Source organism: Gymnodraco acuticeps, unplaced genomic scaffold (assembly GCF_902827175.1).
Source record: "Gymnodraco acuticeps unplaced genomic scaffold, fGymAcu1.1, whole genome shotgun sequence".
Lineage (NCBI taxonomy): Eukaryota > Metazoa > Chordata > Actinopteri > Perciformes > Bathydraconidae > Gymnodraco > Gymnodraco acuticeps.
The window spans coordinates 2,672,556-2,695,844 of NW_022989843.1; the positions used below are offsets into that span (position 1 = coordinate 2,672,556).

The 23,289-nt window shown below is 39.6% G+C and overlaps 2 protein-coding genes across 4 annotated transcripts in view; both read left to right on the plus strand.

Moving 5' to 3' along the window:
* The window catches only part of lifra (LIF receptor subunit alpha a), a 29,420-nt gene extending 23,096 nt beyond the window's left edge, over positions 1–6,324 (plus strand). Inside the window, exons 11-18 of one of the 2 annotated variants that reach the window (XM_034237525.1) lie at positions 422–659; positions 848–1,033; positions 1,221–1,322; positions 1,476–1,625; positions 1,791–1,928; positions 2,139–2,232; positions 2,414–2,480; positions 2,618–3,304. In XM_034237525.1, coding sequence (XP_034093416.1) covers positions 422–659; positions 848–1,033; positions 1,221–1,322; positions 1,476–1,625; positions 1,791–1,928; positions 2,139–2,232; positions 2,414–2,480; positions 2,618–3,304 — 1,662 coding nt within the window. Of the gene's footprint in view, positions 1–421; positions 660–847; positions 1,034–1,220; positions 1,323–1,475; positions 1,626–1,790; positions 1,929–2,138; positions 2,233–2,413; positions 2,481–2,617 lie in introns of both variants that reach the window. The other variant, XM_034237517.1, reaches the window with a different exon arrangement.
* A 330-nt stretch (positions 6,325–6,654) lies between these two features.
* On the plus strand, positions 6,655–23,276 carry spef2 (sperm flagellar 2). Of its 2 annotated transcripts, XM_034238515.1 has the most exons (38): positions 6,655–6,853; positions 7,232–7,334; positions 7,606–7,858; positions 8,104–8,274; positions 8,481–8,627; positions 9,093–9,166; positions 9,319–9,532; positions 9,643–9,831; positions 10,526–10,713; positions 11,542–11,713; positions 11,851–12,073; positions 12,232–12,305; positions 12,495–12,567; positions 12,718–12,758; positions 12,983–13,086; positions 13,302–13,549; positions 13,799–13,856; positions 14,443–14,597; positions 14,790–14,912; positions 15,077–15,204; positions 15,467–15,594; positions 16,075–16,213; positions 16,311–16,448; positions 16,646–16,791; positions 17,110–17,155; positions 17,430–17,489; positions 17,601–17,715; positions 17,817–17,921; positions 18,997–19,135; positions 19,487–19,559; positions 19,747–19,903; positions 19,993–20,099; positions 20,329–20,511; positions 20,766–20,858; positions 20,981–21,151; positions 21,423–21,623; positions 22,066–22,188; positions 22,436–23,276. In XM_034238515.1, exons 1-38 carry the CDS (start codon positions 6,796–6,798, stop codon positions 22,499–22,501), a joined length of 4,986 nt encoding a protein of 1,661 aa, XP_034094406.1. In that variant the 5' UTR covers positions 6,655–6,795; the 3' UTR covers positions 22,502–23,276. The 2 variants fall into 2 exon arrangements, with proteins under 2 accessions (XP_034094406.1, XP_034094411.1); XM_034238520.1 differs by lacking the exons at positions 12,495–12,567; positions 12,718–12,758.
* Positions 23,277–23,289: the final 13 nt, after the last annotated feature.

The following is a 23,289-nucleotide window of genomic DNA, read 5'->3' on the forward strand; positions in this document are numbered from 1 at the left end:
CCGGAGGACCGAGGAGTCGAGGAGTCGAGGAGGGGAAATTTGAGTATTGAGAAGCCTCTACTGAGAAGAGAGAAACACAGGAGGGAAGGAAAAACACACAAGTACAGCCTGCCTGGCACGTAACACTATTGAACTAGTTTAGACTTTAATCATGGATTTACAAATGATAATTTGCTATTTTTACTGCAGTAAACACAGACTGATCGCAACATCACATAAGTGCATTGTTCTATTTCAATGTGTATATACCTCGTCTCTGTCTAGCGTCCTTCCTTCTTTTACTCTCTTTCTCTATTTTGACATGAATAAACTTTACATGAAGTGAATAAATAAATATCATGCATGCCTGAAATTTAAAAGGGGATTTAAAATGTCTCTGTCTTCTCTCCTCCCATCCTTCTCTTTGCTTGATTTCTTCTAGCCTCTGACTCGAAGACAGAGTCGTGGTCTGATGACAGGATATGAAGTTACTCTCTGGAGCCCGGGGGAAAGTTTACAGCACACAGACATCTTACCACCGGATACATTTGCTGTACCAGTCAACCTGACACAGATGGCTACCGCCAGCAGTGACAACATGGTTATGGCAACTGTAACAGCAAAGAACACTGAAGGGGTTTCTCTACCTGCAAGTGTACTTATACCTCTACGTTTGACAGGTATGTGGAAATGTGTTAACTATGTAAGAAGCAAGGCAGAAGGCAAAAGTGATTAGTTTAATTATTCTTAGAGGTTAAGTAAGTTATTATGACATACTGAGTTAAGTGTTTAGGTACTGAGAGCATCTGTGTAATTAATTTTGGTTCCACTGTCTGGAAACACTTGTCTGTATTTTCTGTCTTTCTAGACGCTGATCCCTGTGCTGTGTCCCAGGCAGTTTATACAGACAGCGGCTTCTCTCTGTTCTGGCAGAGCGATGTCAACACCACCTGTGCTTATGTGGTAGAATGGCATAATGCTTCCTGCAAGTGGAACTGCCCTGTGGACTGGATCAAGGTTGCTCCTGGAAACACTAATGTCTCCATTGAGTCAGGTATGCATGGCTTGATGTCTCCTTTAAAAAGATATTCCCTTTCAAAGTATTTAAAAATGTGTTTTCAAAACATTTTGAATGTACAGCACAGGCAGAAAAAACTCCACCATCATTGTCACCCCTGGTCATTCCTTACTTTGGACAGTTTTTAGTGATTTAAAAATAAAACATCTTTCTTTGCCATCAGCCAACTTCCAGCCGGGTGTGAGGTACAACTTCTCCCTGTACAGCAGCTCCTCTGAGGCCACAGAGCTACTGCAGCGCTGGCAGGGATACATGCAGGAGCTTGGTAAGGATAGCACTGCATGTGAAGTAACCTATACTTCCAGGAAGCAATTACTTCATAAATCGTACTTTTACATTGTAATTGCTGAGTCTTTGTTCTAATTTCCTTTGTTTTGCCTCTCACCCATCCCCTCTGTTTTCATTTTCCCTTCCACAGTCCCTTCCAGTCCTGTCCTGTCTCTGTTAACCACCCAGGAGGACTCTGATATTCTCCTGACCTGGGGACACATCCCGCTGATCAGCAGAAGAGGCTTCCTTCTGGGCTACAACATATACATTAGCAGTGGCTCACAGCTCACACTTCTAGGTAAATGTATACAAATGCATTAATTACAACAATCATCAAAATATGAATGTGCATTCTGTATCCTGTTAAACTTACACAATTTCCTTCTAATTTCTCCCTCCATTTTCCTTCTTCTTTTATTTGTATCCAATGCCACTTTCTTGCTTGCACATGTGCTTTACACAGCCAACCTGTCAGACCCAGGAAGCAGGAGCTACACAGTCAAAGGTCTTTCTGAAGGCTCCTATAAATTTACTGTCAAGGCCTACACCTCAGCAGGAGAGGACACGGGTGCCACTGCCTCCATAATGCTGGAGCCATTCAGTAAGTTCATGTATTAATTGAATAACTTTAACTGGTAATTTACATTTGTGTTTATTCCACAACTATTACAAAAGTTGCATGTACAAACAGATTTTGTACAAATAAATATTAACAAGTGAGATTAACACTGTGAGTTATATTCCAAAGTAGGAAGAATGTAATCTTGCTTTAGTTCTAATATCTCAAATAACTACTGTCTTGTCCTGACAGCTGATTGGCTGATTCTGGAAATCTTGGCTTCCTTGGGAGTCACAGCCTTATTCCTGGTTATTGTCACCTTTTTATGCTACAAGAAACGGAAATGGTGAGAATGTTAAGCTATATCCTGTGTCTCTTTCATGTGTGATTTATAAATATTGTTGCAAATATTCAGCAGCAATAACCTTTAGAACTGTTTTGAAAATTCTCTATGAGGAGGTACTATTTTAATTTGTAAAAATGTAATGAAAATGTTTTTTAAAGTGAAAATATTTGCTTGTCACCAGGGTGAAAAAGGCCTTCTATCCAGACATACCTGAGCCCAAGCTGCCTGGTGATTGGTCCAGGTCACAGGTACATTATCAGTCTAACTCATCTGACCCTTACCACTAAAATAATTCTATATATATAACTATTGACCATTTTTGTATGTTCCAGTTTTCTCCTGTGTAACTAATGAAGTGTTTAAAATAATGATTATTGTCTCACAGGCACCGTTGGATGTGAAGCCTCCTCACCACAGTTTGGTCCATATGGTAGAAAGGCCTGAGTGGGATTCTAGTAAAGAAGCGCTCGTCGTCATTCCTGAAGAAGATGAGGATGAAGATGGTCAGGGGATAGGAGACGAGCTAGTTGACACAGATGAGCCAACGTCATTACGCTACTACAACCAAGTAGTAGATGAGCGGCCCATAAGACCACGTTACCCAGACTCCTCTGATTCTTCCGCCTCCTCTTTAGATTCAGCACGCACCGATGTGACATACACGGGGATCCAGACATCAGGGTCTTCTTTTGTCTTCCAGCTAGATCCTCAGGGCTCTTCTGAGGGCCACCAACCCCAGGCTGACCCATCCTTCTGTGCAGGAGGAGGGGGAGGTTACCGGCCCCAGATGCAATCTAGAGTCCCTAGTGATGACACAGGCTCAGCGTCACCCAATTCTTTTCCAGAGCCCCAGGCTGCTAGTGGCTACAAACCCCAGAGCTCCTGGCAAATGGACTCCCCGGTGGACGATCGGGAAGGTCGCAGCCGTGCATCCTCTCTTGGTTCCCCCACCTCAATTGCTTCCACTCAGTTCCTCCTCCCTGATGGAGAGGATCATACAGAGGAGAAACGACAGCCCTCATCATCAGCAGCAACATGGTTAACCAACTTGCTGTCATCCACAAAACCATAAATCATCTCTCTCTCAATACTAGCCGCCAGGCCAGGGGGGTTACATAACACGTTTGAATTCAGTGCTTTTACCAGTGTCATTTATAAAACAAGCCTAATCCATATGGTCTACATCAGTCTACATGTCCCCTCTGATGTAGTACTACATTACAGTTGCACTTAAACAGCAAGTTTATAATGCCATTCAAGTGGTTTATTCCAAAGATACAGAAAAGTGTATATAGTTAATTTTATGTCAAGCAAATATCATAGATACAAATCTGTATATTTATATATCAAAACATTTCTATTCTAGCAAACCGCTTAAAAGAATATTTCTTTATGATTCTTTTAAACCATATTTATAGCACCCCCTGGCAACCTGGTGGTGCTAACGTCCCCTCAATGCCTTTCCAGTGACTCCCTCTGAAGGCCAGTTAGCAATGGCATATCCTGTTACAATTGAGTACATCCAGTTTATCTTCCGTTTCAGATATTTTTATTTGACTGTGATATGAACTTCACTACACTACAGAAGAACCATTAAAATATGAATGTTTTAAACCAAATGACACCACAAAAAAGGTAAAGGATATTTGTTGGACAACACTACAAAAGAACAGTTTCTATAGAAAGTATCCATGTCTTCTGCTGGTCTGCCATTGGGATAATCTCGCCTGTTTTGTGACAGTTAATGAGCTCCTGAAAGAAAAAGAGGCATTAAGCTGTAAATAAAAGTGATACCATTTTAAATGCATGTTAAGATGGCACTCTCCTGGATCAATAACAAGGTGGTTCCTCTCCTCATAGATGTGATCTATTTTTCACAAATTACTGTCTGAACGGTGGGATGTTGAAAGATGAACTTTTAAATAAGAAAAGTTAATATTTTACACAGATACACAAGTGGTGCTGTCAGTAATGGTCTGGAATTGTAAGGGTGATGAGTCCTGTGGATATATACACTGATATAAGCTAGAACATTAATACAAACAGATTAATTTACTAACACACTGATATGTTACTTTCTTTTTGCAGTATTTCTTTTGTTGAAAATGTATTTATTTTAGAGTAAGGTCGGTATCCTTTTTTATGTAGCTATGTGATTTGCTTTATCCTCAAGTTGATAATTGGTATTAGACAGGTAATGTTAATTAACTTGGATGGTTATTTGCAGTGTTTTAATTGCCTTGATAAATATAATGCTTCCAGTCTTGTGCATCAACTTAATGTTCACACAATGCCTTGCTCCTAAATGTTATGTATAAGGGAAAAAAAAGTTTTACAATAAAAGCTTTATTTTATTGGACAACCAGAATCCTCTGGCACTGTGCGTAACATCTACAAAGTAGTCCCTTTTAATCAACTTCAGTAAGCGCTGATTTAAAAAAAAACTTTGGTTAAAATAAAATTACCACATTGTTGTGAGTGAAAGCTTGTTTATTTTTTGGAAGATTTAAGTCTACAAAACATGTTTGTTTTCAAATGTAAAATGTTTTTATTCCCTTTATTTATCTCAACGCCTCTTGGAAAAAGGAATCTTGAAATGCTTCTATACAAAAATGTGTTGAAATGGCCTTATGAATATTCTTAAATTGAAAGCAATTCGTCATCTCCATTATGGGTCAAACAGCCCTAGGATTCCCAAAAGTATGATTTTTCAAATAATATTTTATATTCTAATCCAGCGGTAAACAGGTTGTTTATTTTACCATATCTCTCAGGCCCATGTGGCAGCCCTTGGTTACTGTTTCTTAGTGCCTCCAGCCAACAAGCTTTAAGTAAACCTACTGTGATATGAATGAGGACTTTGACTATAGTATGGAAGGATGGCTTCACTGATGATGAATTAATGACAGGCAGCGCAGGCAGTCCTCTTTGACTACTGAGAAAAATGTCTCCTTGTACTTTGTCTTGTAACACTGATGTTAATTTTAACTGGGGAAAATGGTTAAAAATAAAAGATAAAAGCTACAGCTTTCACTATCATATTGAATAAGGGGTAAAACAACCAGTTTGAGATCAGTGAACTCCAAGGCAGTGCTAAAGTGTGTTTTAAGTATTTAAACATGACTGCTTTCTCAGACAAACTCTGCATTGCAGACTAATATGAATGCTATGTGTTACATGCTTTTGGGTTGATTTGTATTAACAAAAATGGCATCTTTTTATTTTTTTCTCTAAATCTTTGTTTTTACACAACTAATTGTACATATTTGTGAATTTCTTTCATTTATTTTCTCTTACGAAAATCAAATTGATATTACCTATTCTACAAAAAGCAGAGTTAATGTTGACTTACCAGCTCTCTTGTGAGAAGAAGAGCAAATGTTTGTTTTGGCGACACCAGATATGTAAAGTCCTCTGATATATAAAAGCATCACACTTGTCTGTATATTTGTTGTGTACTTATATACATAGAAGCTTTTTGTCGATACAATCATGTAAACGGATGTAGAATTGTGATCCTGGCTGCTTATAAAATGTATTCTACTACCTTATCACAGCAGTATCACTTGCCAGACAAATTGTAATTATTGGTAACACTATGCAGACTCTTACATGCTGACATGCACATTTTCGTTTAGTCCGCTACCTGTTTTCTTTGGTCCGCCTACATTTTTTATTTGAACCGATGCTTACACTGTGGAAAGTTACACTTCTGTTCGGTTTACAGCAGGGTAAACTTGCTGCCTAACAAGTATTCATCTCTGGTCTTGGATGTTTTTTGTGAAATTATGCATGTTGTATAAACTATTACTACAAAAAAGTGGCTGGTAAATCCTTTAAACACCATGTTTATGTTACCTTATAGCTTAAAACAAATTGCATTGACTTATGTTGTGCACAACAACATGACTAAAAATAGGTGTTCCTGAGAAAGATTTTCATTTCATTTGAATTGTCATGATATGTTGCAGAACATTTAACTATGGATAAAAAACAATGTGCTTCTGAGTTAATAAATACATGTTAACACTTATAACACAAATCGAAATGCTGCTTGTTTAAATGCAATAAAGTCATTTGTCTGGCAACTTGTCAGTTTGTCAATATGTTTTATTTTCCACTTCTATACAGATATTAAAAGTCTGTTGCCATTTACCATAACCAATGGGTTATAGGTTTTAGTAGTACAATACACATACACTACACACAAGTGATTATTTTCTTCTCTAATTTGCAAAAGGATGGCTGCAGTGAAGTGCTGCTAAAAATACAAACGCCCCTGATGGCCCTCTTAAGTGTGGAGTTGTACAGGTTCTGGATCAGTTTGCAGTCATTGCATCCCACCATTATTTTAAGCGTAGAGAAGAAAACTGATTCAGGGCCAGCTTGATCCTCCCCCCGCGTGCTGGGCAACTCTGTTGACGCGTCACCATGGCAACAATGCCCCCTTGCCTTGGGATATCCTCGGCTGTTTTTCAACAGTTATTATCGAGCTCCTACGATTAACTTCAACCATGTCCAATGCAGTAGTATATAGTCTGGGTTTTAATTAAAAGACATAAGATGACGGATATTTTGTGCAGGTGGCTGAACGAGGAACTCAAGCTGTCAAAAGCGATTGGTAAGTGTAAACAAAGTTATCGCTATCTAGCTAGCTACCTGCGAGCCTAATTAACTCTAACTTTAAATTTGAAAACTCTGACAGCGCCATTTTGGAAGCTAAACGTCGAATTAGAAAGACAGTTGATGACTTATCAACACAGTCAAGTGATATTGATTGGTAGGCTATGATGTCATTAGCAACGATAACAAAGGACCAATAAAACATTTGGGGAAACCATGAAAACCCATAGTTACTTGCTAGGTAGTGAACATGTCATTTTAAACATTTTCGATAACTTAATGGTTTTTCAACATGTTTTCAGTTTGAAGCATAAAAGAATATCACATGTTGAAATTGTCACTGTTTGAGTCCATTAACGCAAGTTAACCTTCACAGAGCCAAAGACCTTTGCCAAGGATTTCTCCAGTGGCTACCTAATTGGGGAAGTTCTTCATAAATATCAGATGCAAAATGATTTCAGTATGTTTATGAAAAAAGAGTAAGTTGCCCTCTTTCTTCCTCTTGCTATCTATCATTTTATTTGTAATTGTTAATTCTCTATTCCACTTTTTAAGTATTTATATTTGAATGTCTGAACACACTGCTGCTTCTGTAATGAAAGAATTTACCAAATTGGGATCATTCAAGTATCTATCTATCTATCTATTGTTTTTTTGTTGAAAAACAAGCAGACGGTTACTTATTTTTCCAGCTCATTTAAAGTTTTCTCATAGTAATAATTAAATAATGAAAGTTATCTTATTTCATAGCACCCCCATCTCCAGAATGAATAATTTCACCCGCCTTGAGCCCACACTCAAGTTACTTGGGATCTCCTTCAACCTGAACACAGCTCAGGACCTGATGCAGGAGAAGCAGGGTGTTGCCACACGCCTCCTCTACCAGCTCTATGTCACCCTTGAAAAGAAGAAGAAAGGAGACATCAGTGGCACATTGATGGAAATCATGCAACCCGCAGCCAAAGCAGGCTTGCACAAAAAGGAGCATGAAATCTACTCTGATGTAAGGGGGACTGTCAAGCTGTAACTGTAGTTTGTGCATTTGGTTTCGGGCCTATTTCTTATGGCAACAGCACATTTTATTTCTGTAACACCATATTGAGATAAGTGGTACTACTCTGTGGTCTGTCCTTTATTCTTTCAATTATGTTTTAAAGTTTTTATTTACTTAATCTTATATCTACAAGAAGTAATCAATATCTACAAAAATATGTTACAATAAGCATATATTTTTCTTTTTCGACATAGCGACTGCATCAAGTGGTAAAGCGTGATGCAGATCAAAAGCTACAGAAAATTTCGCAGCACTATGAAGAGAAGTACCAGCCAATGGACGACAGGTTTGAGATGACCCGTCCCATCCAGCAACAGAGACCACTCAGAGTCCAGGATGAGAAGAGAATGAACAACAGTGAGAAGGTACTGGAAACCATTTAAAGTCAAATGCAGTATTGTAGTACATTTTTCCTGTATTCATTTTTGACCAGACTTCAAGGCCATCTTTAGTTATATCTTTATAAACTCTTCACATATTGTCCCGGCTGATACAACTAGAATTGAGCCACAGACGCTTGATGGATGCAAAGAAGGGTCATGCTAATGAGTGGAAACTGTTTATGTTGCAGTTGTTGGTGTCTCGTGAGAAGCAAAAACGCATCATTACTTGTAACCTGGCCGCTACTGTCCAGGTGCCCAAGCCACCTCCCTACACTTCACAGCTCAACCTTAAAAGAAGGCAACAACAGCATCAACGCCATGAACAAGAAGCGCAGGTGGGATTCAGATTAAAGAAGGTTTAACACAAAGAGGGAATTTCATTGATGGCTATAGAGAAGTATGCATAGAGTTTGTAGAAGCAGTTGCTTGCAATGGACATTCAAAAATATCCTTCACACAATTTTAGCAATCCAGGCCCAACAACTCTGTGTTCGTCTTGTTCGCCGTATGTTCCTAGTCACTGCTAATAGCTTGTTATTGCTTAACACTTGCTTTGTTTACAGAGGGGAGATTCATTTTAATTCAAATTCTCTGCCAAGTCTTTCTTTGGGATATTCCAGATTAAGAAGGAATTTCAACAGATGACCCTCTGTATACAATACTACCTCTAATGCAATTGTCATGCCATGAGTTCAACAAAAAATCCTTTAACTTTTCACAGCATACACAAACAGTAAAGGAGTGACATGGGTCTGTTTGTCCTTCTGGTTTTTGCAATTGTCGTTCATTTTTGTCTGCAGACTGTCAAGACTGAAATAGCCCAGTTCGAGACAAGGAAGAAATTGCTTACTTATGCTGTTCCTTCCTCTTCAAGGTGAGACAATAGGGAACATTCCCTTCATTTGTTTTGTTTTTATGTGGTATTCTTTATTGATATGTTTGTATTGCTTTGATTGTTTTGCAACCTGATACAATCTTACATTGGGACAATGATTACAAGTGTGTATTGAACTTTTTCATTTCTAGTGGTCAGCCTGTCCCTAGAGATGTTGTTCCTGGTGGCAGCAGCCAGGGCTGTGAGCTCCCTGAAAGTGGAACTAAGCTGACCTTACAATCTTATAGCAAGTATATACAGAATATCCGACAGAGGCTTGAGGAAAGTGCTGGAGCTCGGGAAAAGAGAGAGAAAAGACGGGACAGATTCCTGGTGGAGCAGCTCAAGGCCCATGAAGCTCAAGAGGTGAAACTTCAAGTTGAAAATGTTTCAGATACATCTGATACAGGCTATGCTCTCACAGTGTGTTATTTGACATTCCTTAATTGATCAGCCACCTCTCCCTCACACTGCAGGATGCCCGGCGAGATGAGCAGCTGGTGAAGCGTCTGACACGTCAGACCCAGCAGGAGCACCGTTTGGCAACTCAGCTTCTGCAGATACGCATGCAGAAGGATGTGATACGGGAGAACCGGCTGTTCAGAGAGCAGCAGTACCAGCAGCGGAGAGAGAAGGACTTCCTGGAAGCTCTGGAGAGGGAGGCGGTGAGATAGGATGAATAACGAAGAAGAATAATTCTCTCTATTGTCATTTTGTATTAGGCTGTAATTGATAGTATGGGTGGTGTAATAGGAAGAGAAGAAAGGATGTATTTAAGTAGTTATCAACCAGGCTTTTGGTATTCTGACGAGAGAGAAATACAGATAAATGGTAAAGTTAGACTATATAATTCATAAATAAAGGCAGATACCTGGATAAATGATTGGCAAAGGATGCAGCCATGGTCCAGCATGGTTTCAGTGTTAAATATTCAGTATGTTTTCGTAAAGTATGGTCCTGGTGTTATGTCTCAATTAGTCTCAGAGCAGATTGTCAAGCTCATTTTAGATGATTTAGGAAGAAATATATATAATTGAATGTACATAAATGTTAAAGCTTTAATGTGGTATTATTGATGCTGTGTTTATTGGCAAATTAGTAAACTGTATTAATCGTTACTTACAAAGATTTAAATTTCTCCCTTTTTTCTGCAACCTCTAATATCAGACATGTACTGATGTCTGTTGCTTTGTGTCTCTTTAAGGAAACACAGTAAAACGTGTTTTTTGCACAATAAATGACCTATGTGACATCTTTCACTTTCCTTCTTTACTTACTGACTAACGGTGGTAACCAGCAGAACCATTTACATCCTGCCTTCTCCACTTATTTCATTTCTCTGACTGGGGTCTGGTATAGGCTTTGGCTCAGCAGGCTAAATTGGACCGTGCCGAAGATATCCTAAAGGAGCGTGAATTCTGTAAGAGGAATGCTGCTGAGCGAGCTCAGAGCAGATACAAGAAGCACTTTAAGAGCTGCAAGGACATTTTGGAGCAGATAGTGGACTTGACCACCAAGGTTGGAGAATACCGACAGCTCACTGAGAAGTATGTCACACAATTATTGTTATCAACTTTCATCTGCAATGATTGTAAAAGTAATTTAAGCCATCACATTTTAAGAGTTGAAATTACTGTTGTTTTAAATACATTTTCACTTAGTCTACTTCATTATTTGAGGTATTTATCAATGCTTGAACACATTTAACAGTACAGCAGTGAATCATCTAATTTGTTTTAATTGATCAGAATACAATTTTCTCTATTTTTAAATGAGTATACAAGATGACACAGTTGGTACAATGAACTATACCAACATAATGAAACATGGGCTAATGACTCTACCACCCAAAAACCTGACACCAAATAAAACAATTTAACAGGAAAGTTCAGCTTGAATTAATTCAAGGCAGGAAATGGTCAAAAGAAAAATCACAAAAGAAATGGATGAAGGGCATCGATAAAGCAAAACACAACAGATACAAAAATAAACTATAGGGGCAAGGTTGTTTTTAACTAAATGTTTTGTGAGTCATAAACTTGTGAAAAGATCAACAACATGGGAACTGACCAGTGTAGTTAAATATAATCAGGAAGTGTTAACATCCTGTCTGAATCTTCTCACTATCAAATACATAATATCCAAATATATGCACTCCCTACACAACCATTCTTAACAATCACTTTGTATAGATTTGTGCATTCCACTAGATTTTACATATCTATCATATGAACTCTAAGAGGAAACATTGAAATATAGTTGGGTTAAATCATTATTATGGCTCAATTGACACAACATTTTGATTCAATGTAAATACATTTGGACATTAGTAGTTTAGCTTTGCCTTCTATAACTTGTTCTGCTGTCATGTCCAGTCAGATCCCAGAGAAGTCCATGAGAGAGTGGAAAGAACTGCTGTTCAATGGTCTGCCTCTCTATGAGCCGATACACTGCCAGCAGCCAGAGATTGAGTTCACTCCCCCACTAGATCCTGTAGAGCTTGAGAAGCAGGAGATACTGAACAACCAGGACTATGATGAATACACTGTGAGTTTATAAAGCAAGTGGAGTGAGTTTTCAGATCTTGCTTGTGTGTATTCCCACAAACGCTGAACTGAAGCGATTAACTGCTTCATCTGAGCGTGAAGATCCTCTTTGACTTGGCCACAATGTCACTTTTCCAGAACATGGTAGATGAGTGGGCATGGCCAGAGGAAGCAGGGGAAACCAAACCAACCCTGACCAACAACAACATTCTTGGACACGTTGTCCTACGACTGAGGAACATGGTTCATCAACCCATCACTAAACCCTCCTCACCCTCATTCCCTCACTTTACCTTTAAGGCCTGTGTCCTGGGAAAGCTTTGCTCTGGCAAGACCACCTGCCTGGCCAAGTTGGCTGAAGGTACACAGCATGCGATCAGAACAAAGATGCAAGCATTCGCACAAACACAATTTCACACCATTTAATTACGTATTTACTGGAGTGATAAACTGTAGTCAAAACATTTTTGCTATAAGAAAGTATGGTGTACTGAGCATGTGTGTTGTTTCCTGCTCTAGCCCATGGCATCAATATCCTATCTGCGGACACGCTCATTGAAGAGGCGCTGGATGCTAACCGAAATGGAGAACAGGTTTGTCAGATACAGTATAACAGGATGGTAACTAATTTTGTATTTATTCTTATCACATCATTAAGATTTAAAGGACTTTTCATAAGAATATCTGAATCAGAAAATCTCAGTAGCTGTTAATGCTGGTGCCAAAATGTATAAACCTGTTAAAACCTCAATGATCTTAAACATTTGAACTTGAAACATCAGGTTCGGGTCACAGAAGAGCAGGAAGAGAAAGGCAATGAGCACTTGCTCACATCCTGCACATCACTGGAGCCTGGTGGGTTACTGAAGCCAGCGTGATTTAATTGTATGCTACACTTTGATGTATATCATAGTGTTTTTTGCTTCCGATAAAAATGCACTGCATATGAAGCATTTCACTAATTTGTTTTTTTGATGTGATACTCATAATTTAATTGTTTTTCAGACCTTGAAACTGAAGAGACAAGTAGAAAGAGCACCTTAAGAGTGAGTGTTGTTTGTGATCTGCTGACAATAATGTAACCTGTATACAATTGATACCGCTAACCAACTTTCAACCGTTATCCTTGATGATACAAAATTATGAATTTGTATTGAATGTAATCATTTGAGAATATTGAGTAAAATACATCATTTTCTTCAGATTAAATGTGGACCTATCTGGATTGAAACTTATTTAACTAATTCCTGTTCACATATTTCTTGAACAGCTGTCTACCCGGGCCATGCAGGGAGCGGCTGCAGACAAAGAGCTGAGGGAAGGCAACCCCATCCCTTATGATCTGGTAGTGGACATCATAGTAGAGGCTATCAGGTAAACTCATTAACTGTATTGATGTTAAAAACAGAACATGTGATTTAGTCAACTGTATACTAATTTGACCATATTCAATTAATTTGACAGTCGATAGTCCAGAGAAATGTCAAGGATACAGTCCTACTTTTACAAACAGTTTGAATAAAATGTATAATAAACAAACCCCCATGGTCACTCTCCTGACAGTGACATATTGTTGGTGTCCTTAATAGGCAGGTTCCAGCTCAGTCAGGATGGATCCTGGATGGCTTTCCATTGGACATCACCCAGGCCTTCCTGCTAGAGAGAGCCCTGGGTGGGTGTGTAGATGAAGGGAATTGTGTTGTGAACAGCAGGACAGACCTTGCTGCTGATCCTAACCCACCCGAACCTCCAACACCCCCACCTCCTGTACTGGACCTGGCTCTGCTGCTGGACATCCCTGAGGAGTGTGTGATCAGACGAGCTTTCAGTCATACAGGTATGTTACACTGGTGGGAGTTTGATATATTTTATAGTATATATAGTGAGTCTGTGCTGTCCTGTTTTTCACTCTCAATCTGTGGCTGCTTTAACTCCTGAATTTCCCCACGGCGAATAATAAAAGTCTGGCTGTGTGCTCCCATAAAGTAACTGTTAGATGGTGCGTGTATGAATACATTCACGAATAACCAGTTAAATATAAATAATATGTTTTTGTGTTTCTCTTACCCCCCCCAACCTGGTGCAGATCAAGATAGTGCCTGTCTCAAAGACAAGACCTTGTATCTGGCACAGATTCCTCACAGGTAAAAACTGAAATGAATACAATACTGCCACTGATCTACTGTCTGTCTGTCTGTCTGTCTGTCTGTCTGTCTGTCTGTCTGTCTGTCTGTCTGTCTGTCTGTCTGTCTGTCTGTCTGTCTGTCTGTCTGTCTGTCTGTCTGTCTGTCTGTCTGTCTGTCTGTCTGTCTGTCTGTCTGTCTGTCTGTCTGTCTGTCTGTCTGTCTGTCTGTCTGTCTGTCTGTCTGTCTGTCTGTCTGTCTGTCTGTCTGTCTGTCTGTCTGTCTGTCTGTCTGTCTGTCTGTCTGTCTGTCTGTCTGTCTGTCTGTCTGTCTGTCTGTCTGTCTGTCTGTCTCTCTGTCCGTCTGTCTGTCCGTCTGTCTGTCTGTCCGTCCGTCTGTCTGTCCGTCTGTCTGTCTGTCTGTCTGTCTGTCTGTCCGTCCGTCTGTCCGTCCGTCTGTCTGTCTGTCTGTCTGTCTGTCTGTCTGTCTGTCTGTCTGTCTGTCTGTCCGTCCGTCCGTCCGTCCGTCCGTCTGTCTGTCTGTCTGTCTGTCTGTCTGTCTGTCTGTCTGTCTGTCTAATGTATAACATCTTCTCCTTCCCTTTAAGAATTGTAGGTTTTGAAGACACCTGGCCCAAACTAGAGGATTGGTTTGGTGAAAAGCAAAGCATTCTGGTTCGTATTGATGCAGATGTGGACGAAGATGAGCTTTACAAAAGGATGGAGTCTGTCCTGCAGCAAGTTTGGATGCAAACACAGGAAGGTAACTTGTTTTCATTTTAGTATTATTTTAAATGTATGTAGACTCAGAATACTTTTCTTCTTTCTTACATAACATAATGAAAAAATACAAGTATTGTGTTTTATCAGACACTGATGACGAAAGAAACACAATATTTACTCACAACCTTCCGATATATACCCTCACCATCTCTGGCTACTTCTCCCGTTGAAGATGTAATGTTGGACAGTGGGAAAGCTCCTGACTGCCCCTCTTCAGCTGAACTTCCACCTGTAGGCCAACCTCAGGACGTTTCACACGAAGCCCCCGATCCCACAGAGTCCAAAACCAACTTAAGTGAGGAAAAAGCACAAATGTCTAAAGTCCCTTTCCAAAACAAGCTTTAACTCTCCAAGATGTGATCAGTAGTCGTACATTGTGTCTTCTGACCATCGTAAAACAAGATTCTTCATCTTTATTATTGTGATGATTTAATGACTTTTCTTCTGACTTCTCAATAGGGCACTCTAGGAAGGCATTTATGTCCTCAGTGATCAATGAAGCCTCTCAGGGGGTCCCAGTAAACCCACCTGAGTCTCCCTGCCCAGGTTATTCCAGCTGGGAATATGTGGATGAACCCCTTCCTCCAGTAGGATACACTTTTATTAGTATTTGTTTGTTTGGCTTATCAGAGTTGGAGGAGAACTTCCTCTCTAAGAATCAGTTGTGGTACCCTACCTGTGTTGCCTTGCATAGTTTGTTTTAATTATTTGAAGATACAGTACATGTAACGTGTCCTCTTCTTCCGTCAAATCTGTTACATAACACTATATACTGTTTTGTTTGATTGCCCTCTATCCTCCCATGCCCCCTGCTATGTTCATCTTTTCCCTCCCCCTCTCTATTTTTAGGAAGTCCCAGGGTTCATGTGCCCCCATTGGGACACAGTGTGTGATTCCTATGTGAAAAACGTAAAGACAGTAATGCAGCAGATCCGCTCGCAAAGCAGTGTTATTAACCATCACCTATTCAACATCAGGTATACTGCCGGGCCTTTGTAGTAGTGTGGACAAGGTTTCTTTTAGAACAATCACTTCAAACAAACTCATAACAAAGCATTTTCACAATGCATGTCTTTTCTCCCTTTTTATATTTGATATCCATCGCTGAAGTTACATTATTGGCTTTTAAATGTCAGTACATTCTTACAACTGTGTATCTGATAACATGAAAAGCAACACATTGATGCCTTGTAAATAAAAAACAGTGTGGGTTGTTATACATCTTTGCTACAATGGTTATAATCCATTACAAAAATGCAGTATGTAAGTTCAGTATTTTGAAAACACTTATTTTTAGGTTAATTTTTGATGTGACCCAAATGTTCTAACCGTATGGTCCTTCATCAGAAATATTTTACAAATAAAAGAGGAAAATTATGTTAAAATATAAGACCTAAAAGAATTGTCTCTGATATATGTTTACATGTATTAATATGTAATTCCATGGTTCCCTGTAGAGAGGACTACAAACATTACCTTGGACGTCCTGACTTAAGGCAGGAGCTGGTGTCTCATTGGCAAAAGGACTTCAACAGCATACCTGACGATATGAGGAAAGACGAGGATACCAAAGCAGAGCTGCATCTGAGACTGGATGTGAGAACTATTTCTAATACATTACAGTTATTCTTGATTTGATCATGAACATGGTATAAAACCTGCTTAAAACTGAAAATATAAAACTTGTGTTCAGGAACTGCGTGAACGTCTTTGGGACATTAGTGACAAGTGTAAGGAGGAGGACGAGCAAGAGAAGGCCGCTCTCATGGGGGACGGCTGGTTGGAGGAACACACGGTCATCCTCATCAACTATCACTCTAAACTCATGCAGGTGCATCCTCATTTTCATCTTCTAACTATTTGACTTTTTTTAAATGTTATTGTTTATAAACTCATATAATGGATTATGTTTTTTGTTCTATACCTGTTGCACTGCTTGTTTTCAGTCCTTTTCTAATGATGTGTGCAGTAGGAATATTCAATGAATCTTTTGTGTGACCGTAACCTTGGATACACTGTGCTGTGTAGGTAGAGTCAGACCGTCTCCAGGATACACTCTGTATTCTAAGAGTCTACTATTTGAGCATGTGCAGAGAGGTGCTGCCTGAGCTACCCTCCAGGTTGGCTTGTATCCCCCTTCTTGACTTCCCAGAAGTGAAGGATCAGGACGAGAGGCAAGAAATACACCATTCATAACAACCTAAATATGTCAAAAACCTACAAAACTGTAAATAGTAAATGATTATAAATAACTGCAGTCAGTGAAAGATCTATTTGCTCAGTACTGAGCAACTGTGCAGTCAGATAGGATAAGAGTACAATTCAAATGTAAGGATGATGCACAATCGCACACAGCATTAACTTTACTGCAAACTGGTTTAGAAGACATTATGGATGTTATCATTTTCTCACAGTCCAAATCCTTCCCCGCGCAAACACATGCACACATAAGAAATGTCCTCCTCTTCTCCCATTTCTTTCCTACTCTGCAGTCCTGACTCCAAGGAGAAAATCCAGGATCAGACAGAACCTGTCAAGGTCAGGGCATCCCTCAGTCATCCTGAATATAACTTTCATCATTTTAGTCTTCCTCAAAATCACAAAGACTACAATATATATTATTTCAGTTATCTTTGTAATGTTTCAAGCTGTACCATATTTTAAGACAGTTTATGGTTGACATTTTAGTACATTACTTAAATACATTTGAAAGAAAATATTCTTCAAAATAATTAAAAACACTCAGTGATGATTAATTAATGATGATTAATGAATGATAAGAGAAACTGACTGTTTACATTGTTACCTCTAGCTTCCCCAAGATAAACTGACCTCTGACTACACGGAGGCACTCAGAGGCATCAGCAAATTGGTAATTCTTGTTTGTGACAGTTTGCATAAGTAAATAAGGGGGTATATATATATATATATACAGTCATATTTATTTTAATTCCTGACGTGTATGGGTCATACATGTGTGTAGGTATCAGCAGAAGCCCACCAGGGGGAGATGAAAGGGAAGAAGGGGAAACCACAAGAGAAGGAGAAGGCACAGCAGGCCTCTGCAGATGCAAACAAAAACGCAAAAGGGATGAAAGGTATGTCATTAAGGAAGCCGTGGAGAAGTGCCCTCTAACATGTTGTTTATGAAAAAGTAGGTATTTTTCACCCTTATTTTATCCAAGTTTTGTTCCTCCAGGTCCACCATCCCCCCACCTTGAACCCAGCCCTTCACCAGCTGATACTTATGAAGATGTCAAACTGAAAATACATAAAGAATATGCTGCCACACTGGCTCAAGAGGGTATGCGCTGCAGTTTCAGTAGTTTCTCTATTTATCACAATAACAATATATTTAATCTTCATATATGTCCTGAGACCAAGAAAGAAAAAGGTTTCAAATTTCCTTTTTTTTTATCACACAAGTCTTTAGGGTGGTATAAACATAATGACTAACAAAAACAAAAAATATATTTTTTTATTTTTGTTTTATTGTCTCCTTTGTAGAGGACATCAGGTGTTAGTTATGCGAAGCATAGTATACAAACAACATTAACATACAAGTACATTTAGACAACATTAGAGCACAACAACTCAATGCAACAAATACTGAGCCCTCATTTGTAGTACTCCATCCTTTTTTGAAATGCAGAGATACATCTGACACTTGAGGCACTTGGTGTATGTTTTCCCACTGCATCCGTCTGCCATGAACCCTACAGAAACCTACGTGTTAGTTTTGGCCCATAGTGAACTCCATTTGTGTTGTGTAAAACGAGGGAAATAAAAAGTTAGCAAATCCCCAATGTCCTCCTCAGAGGACATTCATAAAAACATTTAGTTTTAGGTCAAATAATTATTACACTGCTCTGAAACTCACTACACTTACTATCATTAATTAAAATCTTGAACTCACAACACTGGTAATTACAAAATTACAAATTTACCATTTCTCTTTCTATAAATAGTGCTTGCGTTGATGGACGCCATTTTGAAATACAATGAGATTATCTTTTTCAAAGCCACACCCCCACATATGTCACATGTCTGAAAAGCCCAGGATGTCCTCTGTGGAGTACAATTGGACTTAATGCTGTGGCATGTATAACCTCATAGTTATGGACCAAAACCAAATGTCCTCCATAGAAGACAAAAATGAATGGGTGGGTCTCAGGGGGATATACATGTTTTTAATGTTCTAAGTGGCTGTAAGAACTGTATACTATGATATATATATACATGCAGGTGAGTCTCTTGTGTATCCATGTGTGTACTTTTGTGCTTACTGTAAACATACATGTATGTGTGTAAAAAATCATTATACTTATGTAGTTGTGTTCCTCTGTTTGTCTTGCTGTATGCATGTTTGTGTTTTCTAGAGAATGCAGCAAAAATGCGCATTGCGCTGGTAAAAGGTCACGGTCTGAGGATAGTGAACTCCCTGCAGAGTAGAGCAGAGGAGACTTTAAGCAACATGGAGAAGTGGTTAGAAGCACACTATCTTCCAGCCATGAAAAGGTATGGTACAGTTCAGTGTGGGTCAATGTATGGTATTGTGTGGGCTACATGTGCATGAAGAGATATTTGAATGTGAATAAAGCAGCAATAATGTAACACTGCACTGCTCTCCCTGTATTATCTTTTTTTCTTTTTCTGATTAGTGTTATAAATGCTGTCTTTATTCTGTCTCCATGTCATAATGCTATAAAGTCAATGTGCTCGTATGTTAGACCCATAATTGAATTGTATGAGTAGTGAGTTACTGTCCTCGTTATTTTATCAAATAAATACAAAAATACATAATTCTTGTGAAACATTAGATTTCTGTCCCCAAACGTCCTGTTTGATGTTGGTGTCTCTTTTCTCTAGTATTGATCAACTCTCCGAAGTGATCCGCCATCATATTGAGGCTGGTGATAAGTTGAAATTTGAACTGGTGTTGGTATGTAATGAATTTTTAAAGGTTGTTTACTTTTTTGTAAGATATTTGAAAATTCTTCCCATATCTTAATTGTGGAGCTCACTGGTTGAAGGGAAGTTCGAGGATAACACTTCAATTGTTTTCCCAGCATGTGACATTTGACAGTGAACCACAATCTCCTCTAACTCTTCTATATTCTTTTTTCCAGGAATGTACTGACTTCTACCTGAATGGAGACTGCCTCATGGTGGCTAGCCCAGCCCCCCCTCCCCGCCCAGCTCCTCTGGAGAAACCCACAGGGTCCACCCCAACAATCACCCAGCTACAGTCCCTCCACCAACAGCTATGCAACGTTGCTCCATCAGGTTAATACAGAGCTGACAGGATGTAATGTTATGGGTCTATAAGTCCTGCCATTTGACACCCATCCTTTCCCTTCCTTTCTAACATTTAGGCCTCATATCCAGTTCTGAGTTCTACAGTTTGCTCAGGGATCTCATAGTTGTTACACTGGGCAAAAACACCTTGCCTGAGCCCTGGATTAAACAGAATGAAACACAGGTACTCTTCAATTATTCCAGACACTCAAAAACACAAGAGCACAAATTATTTATTATATTATATTTCTCACAGCATCAAATTCAAATTCTAATAATCCCTCTGCTGACTACAACCTAGTGTAGAGAAAGTAGAGCAAGACAAAATCACTCCTTCACCACACCGTCCTGTTACAATAAAAGAACCATCACATTGCTTACACGAGAGTTGTCCTTTTCCCTCCTCCCCTTAGATGATGGAGATTGTGTCTCTGCTAACAGATGAATATGAGCTGATAGACTGGCGTAAGTTTCTGCTCAGTGCTGCCCTCCCTTGGCCATTCCCCTCCCTGTCACAGCTGCTGACTGTGCTCCAACGCTTCAAGGCAGCAGATCGTGGAAACACAGGCTATATAAACGAGGAGCAGTACCTACAGGTCTCACACACACACACACACACACACACACACACACACACACACACACACACACACACACACACACACACACACACACACACACACACACACACACACACACACACACACACACACACACACACACACACACACACACACACACACACACACACACACACACACACACACACACACACACACACACAAATCAGACACAACACTATAAACTGTATACTTTATATATTTTGAAGTTACTCGTCCTTTCTCACCAGACCGAGCTGTGGTTTTCCAGTGAGAGTGTCCTGCCCGTCCCAGAAGACCCCTCAGAGCCTCTACCTTATGACCGTCTGGCTAACCTACGCAAGGTAACATCCTGCTAAGTCTGACAATTTCACTCCAAACCAATGTAAATATTCATGAAATGGGAAATTCAAGTGGTCATGGCACACAAAAAACGTAAAAGTAAAAGGACCATCTTCCTTCTTAGTTTTTTTTCCAGTTGTTTGCGGACCACTCTTTCTCTCCATCTCGACTGGATTATTTAACCATGCTGCAGTACTTTGCAGCCGACCCTAACCCCAGACAGGGCTTCATCAGAGCGCTCAGTGTCGTGCTAGGACAACATCTCAAGCACTCCTCCCAGGGACATCTTGTCAAGGTGAGATAACGAAAGCACAAACATGCTCGAATGAAAGGAAAAATCATTGCACATTGTTATTTCCTGTCACAGGTGTCTTCAGGTGATCCAATATTATATAAGAAACCCTTTATTATTATTTTCAGTTATGCCAACAAGATTGTTTTTTATACATGCATCAGATATTTTTGTGGTTGGTGATTTGTTTTGGAAAGAAACAAGTGAGTGTTTTCAGTACAGACTATTGCACTTGAATTCAACAGTGTTACTTCAGTATGCTTTATACACACAGTCGATGCCCAGTATAGAAGAGGCTACAGAGTTGGATGAAGACTACAGAGAAGCAGAGTGTGCGTTAGCATCAAGCAGTCTGCTGGGGGAACAGGAAGTGTCCATCCCTGCTCTCCTCGCTGTCATCTCCCATAAAGTCACCAAAATAAAAGACGTCATCCACCTTCCTCCAGACTGCCTGAGTCAAGAGGAGCACACTGAGGTATAACAGTTCAAACTGGGCTTTAAAGGAAATGCACAAATTAGTAGTTTAATTCAATAAGGAATACAATTGTCGACTTAATGTACTAAAATATGAAAGGCTTCATTTTCAATTCAGCAGAATGTATTTATCCCTCAGGAAGATTAAGTATTCTATTTTGCTTTCTACTGTTCACCACCAATGTTTCGAAACTATTTTAAAATATGAAGGGGACAGTCCACACCTTATATAACATAGTTCACTTAACATAAATGACACTAAACCTTTTTTCAATGCCGGGGATTAAATGAAAGCAATATACTTGAGCTGTTAATAGATGTAATTGAATGATTCTGGGTTATATGTACTCTTTTGAGGAATTGTTCTCTGATTAGAATTATTAACCATATTAGTAAAAGGAAACTCTTCCCTAATGGTTCTTCTCTTCTCTGCTTGCCCTTAGCAACTGGCACATATATTCAGAGCGCTGGGCTACATGCCTGAAGACTGTATCCCCTTCTCCGTTCTCTCTCTGCACCCTTTCATCCAGGATTTGATGGAGACCTCAACACACTTTCAGCTTGTAGTAAGTCTGGACACACATCTATTTGTGATTTGTTCCCCTAAAACAATGTTTGGTCATTTGGAATCCACAAATAGCACACTGCTTGCTGCTGTGACCACTGTCCTCACTGTCCTCCCTGTCCACCATCATGTGCATCAAACCTCCTTCCAATTCAGCTTTTGTTGTCATTTCTTCCTCACTTTTAACCTTTTTGTTTACCAAAACTATCTCTTAATCCCCTCTCTCTTCCTTTCTATTTGTCCCTCAGAACATTCATAGAGTGCTACTGGCTCATCGAGATGAAGGAGAGGCTAACAGCTCAACAGTTTCCTAAAGGATGACACACATATGTTCTGCTCCACATTGAAAATGCTTTGGCCAAGTGTGAAGTATTCTCGTTACAGTTACCTTTGACATCTTCGATTATATCTATGGCTTATTTCATTTTTGAATAAATATATTTACAACCGTAACTTGGGTCATCATGTAGAAATGTCTGTAACAAACGGTGGTTGAAATGACAACAATAACATCAATGATGTCAGGATTGACCCCTCTTACTCGTTTTTCCCCCCGATACACTCCAGCAGTTTTTCTGACTGACTTGTTTTTCTAATGACCCTTCTGACACAGAAAGGCATTGGTTGTGGCTACAATGAGTGCATTGTCCAAGATAACCTACATCTCAAGCCTGACTTACCAGCAACTGCCTGCCAGGGCACCCTCAGCCTGTCACTGCCCCGTCAGCAGTCATGTGTTCTGGTGGCTACTCTCTCTAGCAGTCAGTGCCGCCTGCCTATCAATCACAATTACGTTGTATGCTGTTTTCTTTTTTAATGAGCATGTAAATAAGGTAATCAGTTTTGAAAGCTGGCTGTTCTTGTGACTTGCCACTTATTAACACATTAATTTCAATTAGGTACAGGTGTCACAATCATATTATTATCATCATAAAATGCCTCTCTATTCTTATTGGTGGAGGGGGTCACATTCTTCAGCAACTTTGAGAGAATGTGACTCTTTCTTTTTGTCTGATTTGAAACAATATGGGGGATACCCCCCCCCCCCCCCCTCACACACACACACCCCTCTGACCCACCTCCCTTTCTCTCTTCTCCTCCC

Excerpts from the sequence above, each read along its gene's own strand:
- spef2 (XM_034238515.1), top strand. The coding sequence starts at position 6,796 with ATGACGGATATTTTGTGCAGGTGGCTGAACGAGGAACTCAAGCTGTCA. Across the intron at positions 8,275-8,480 it reads GAATGAACAACAGTGAGAAG|TTGTTGGTGTCTCGTGAGAA; the intron begins GTACTGGAAACC and ends TTTATGTTGCAG. Across the intron at positions 16,449-16,645 it reads ATCACTCTAAACTCATGCAG|GTAGAGTCAGACCGTCTCCA; the intron begins GTGCATCCTCAT and ends TGTGCTGTGTAG.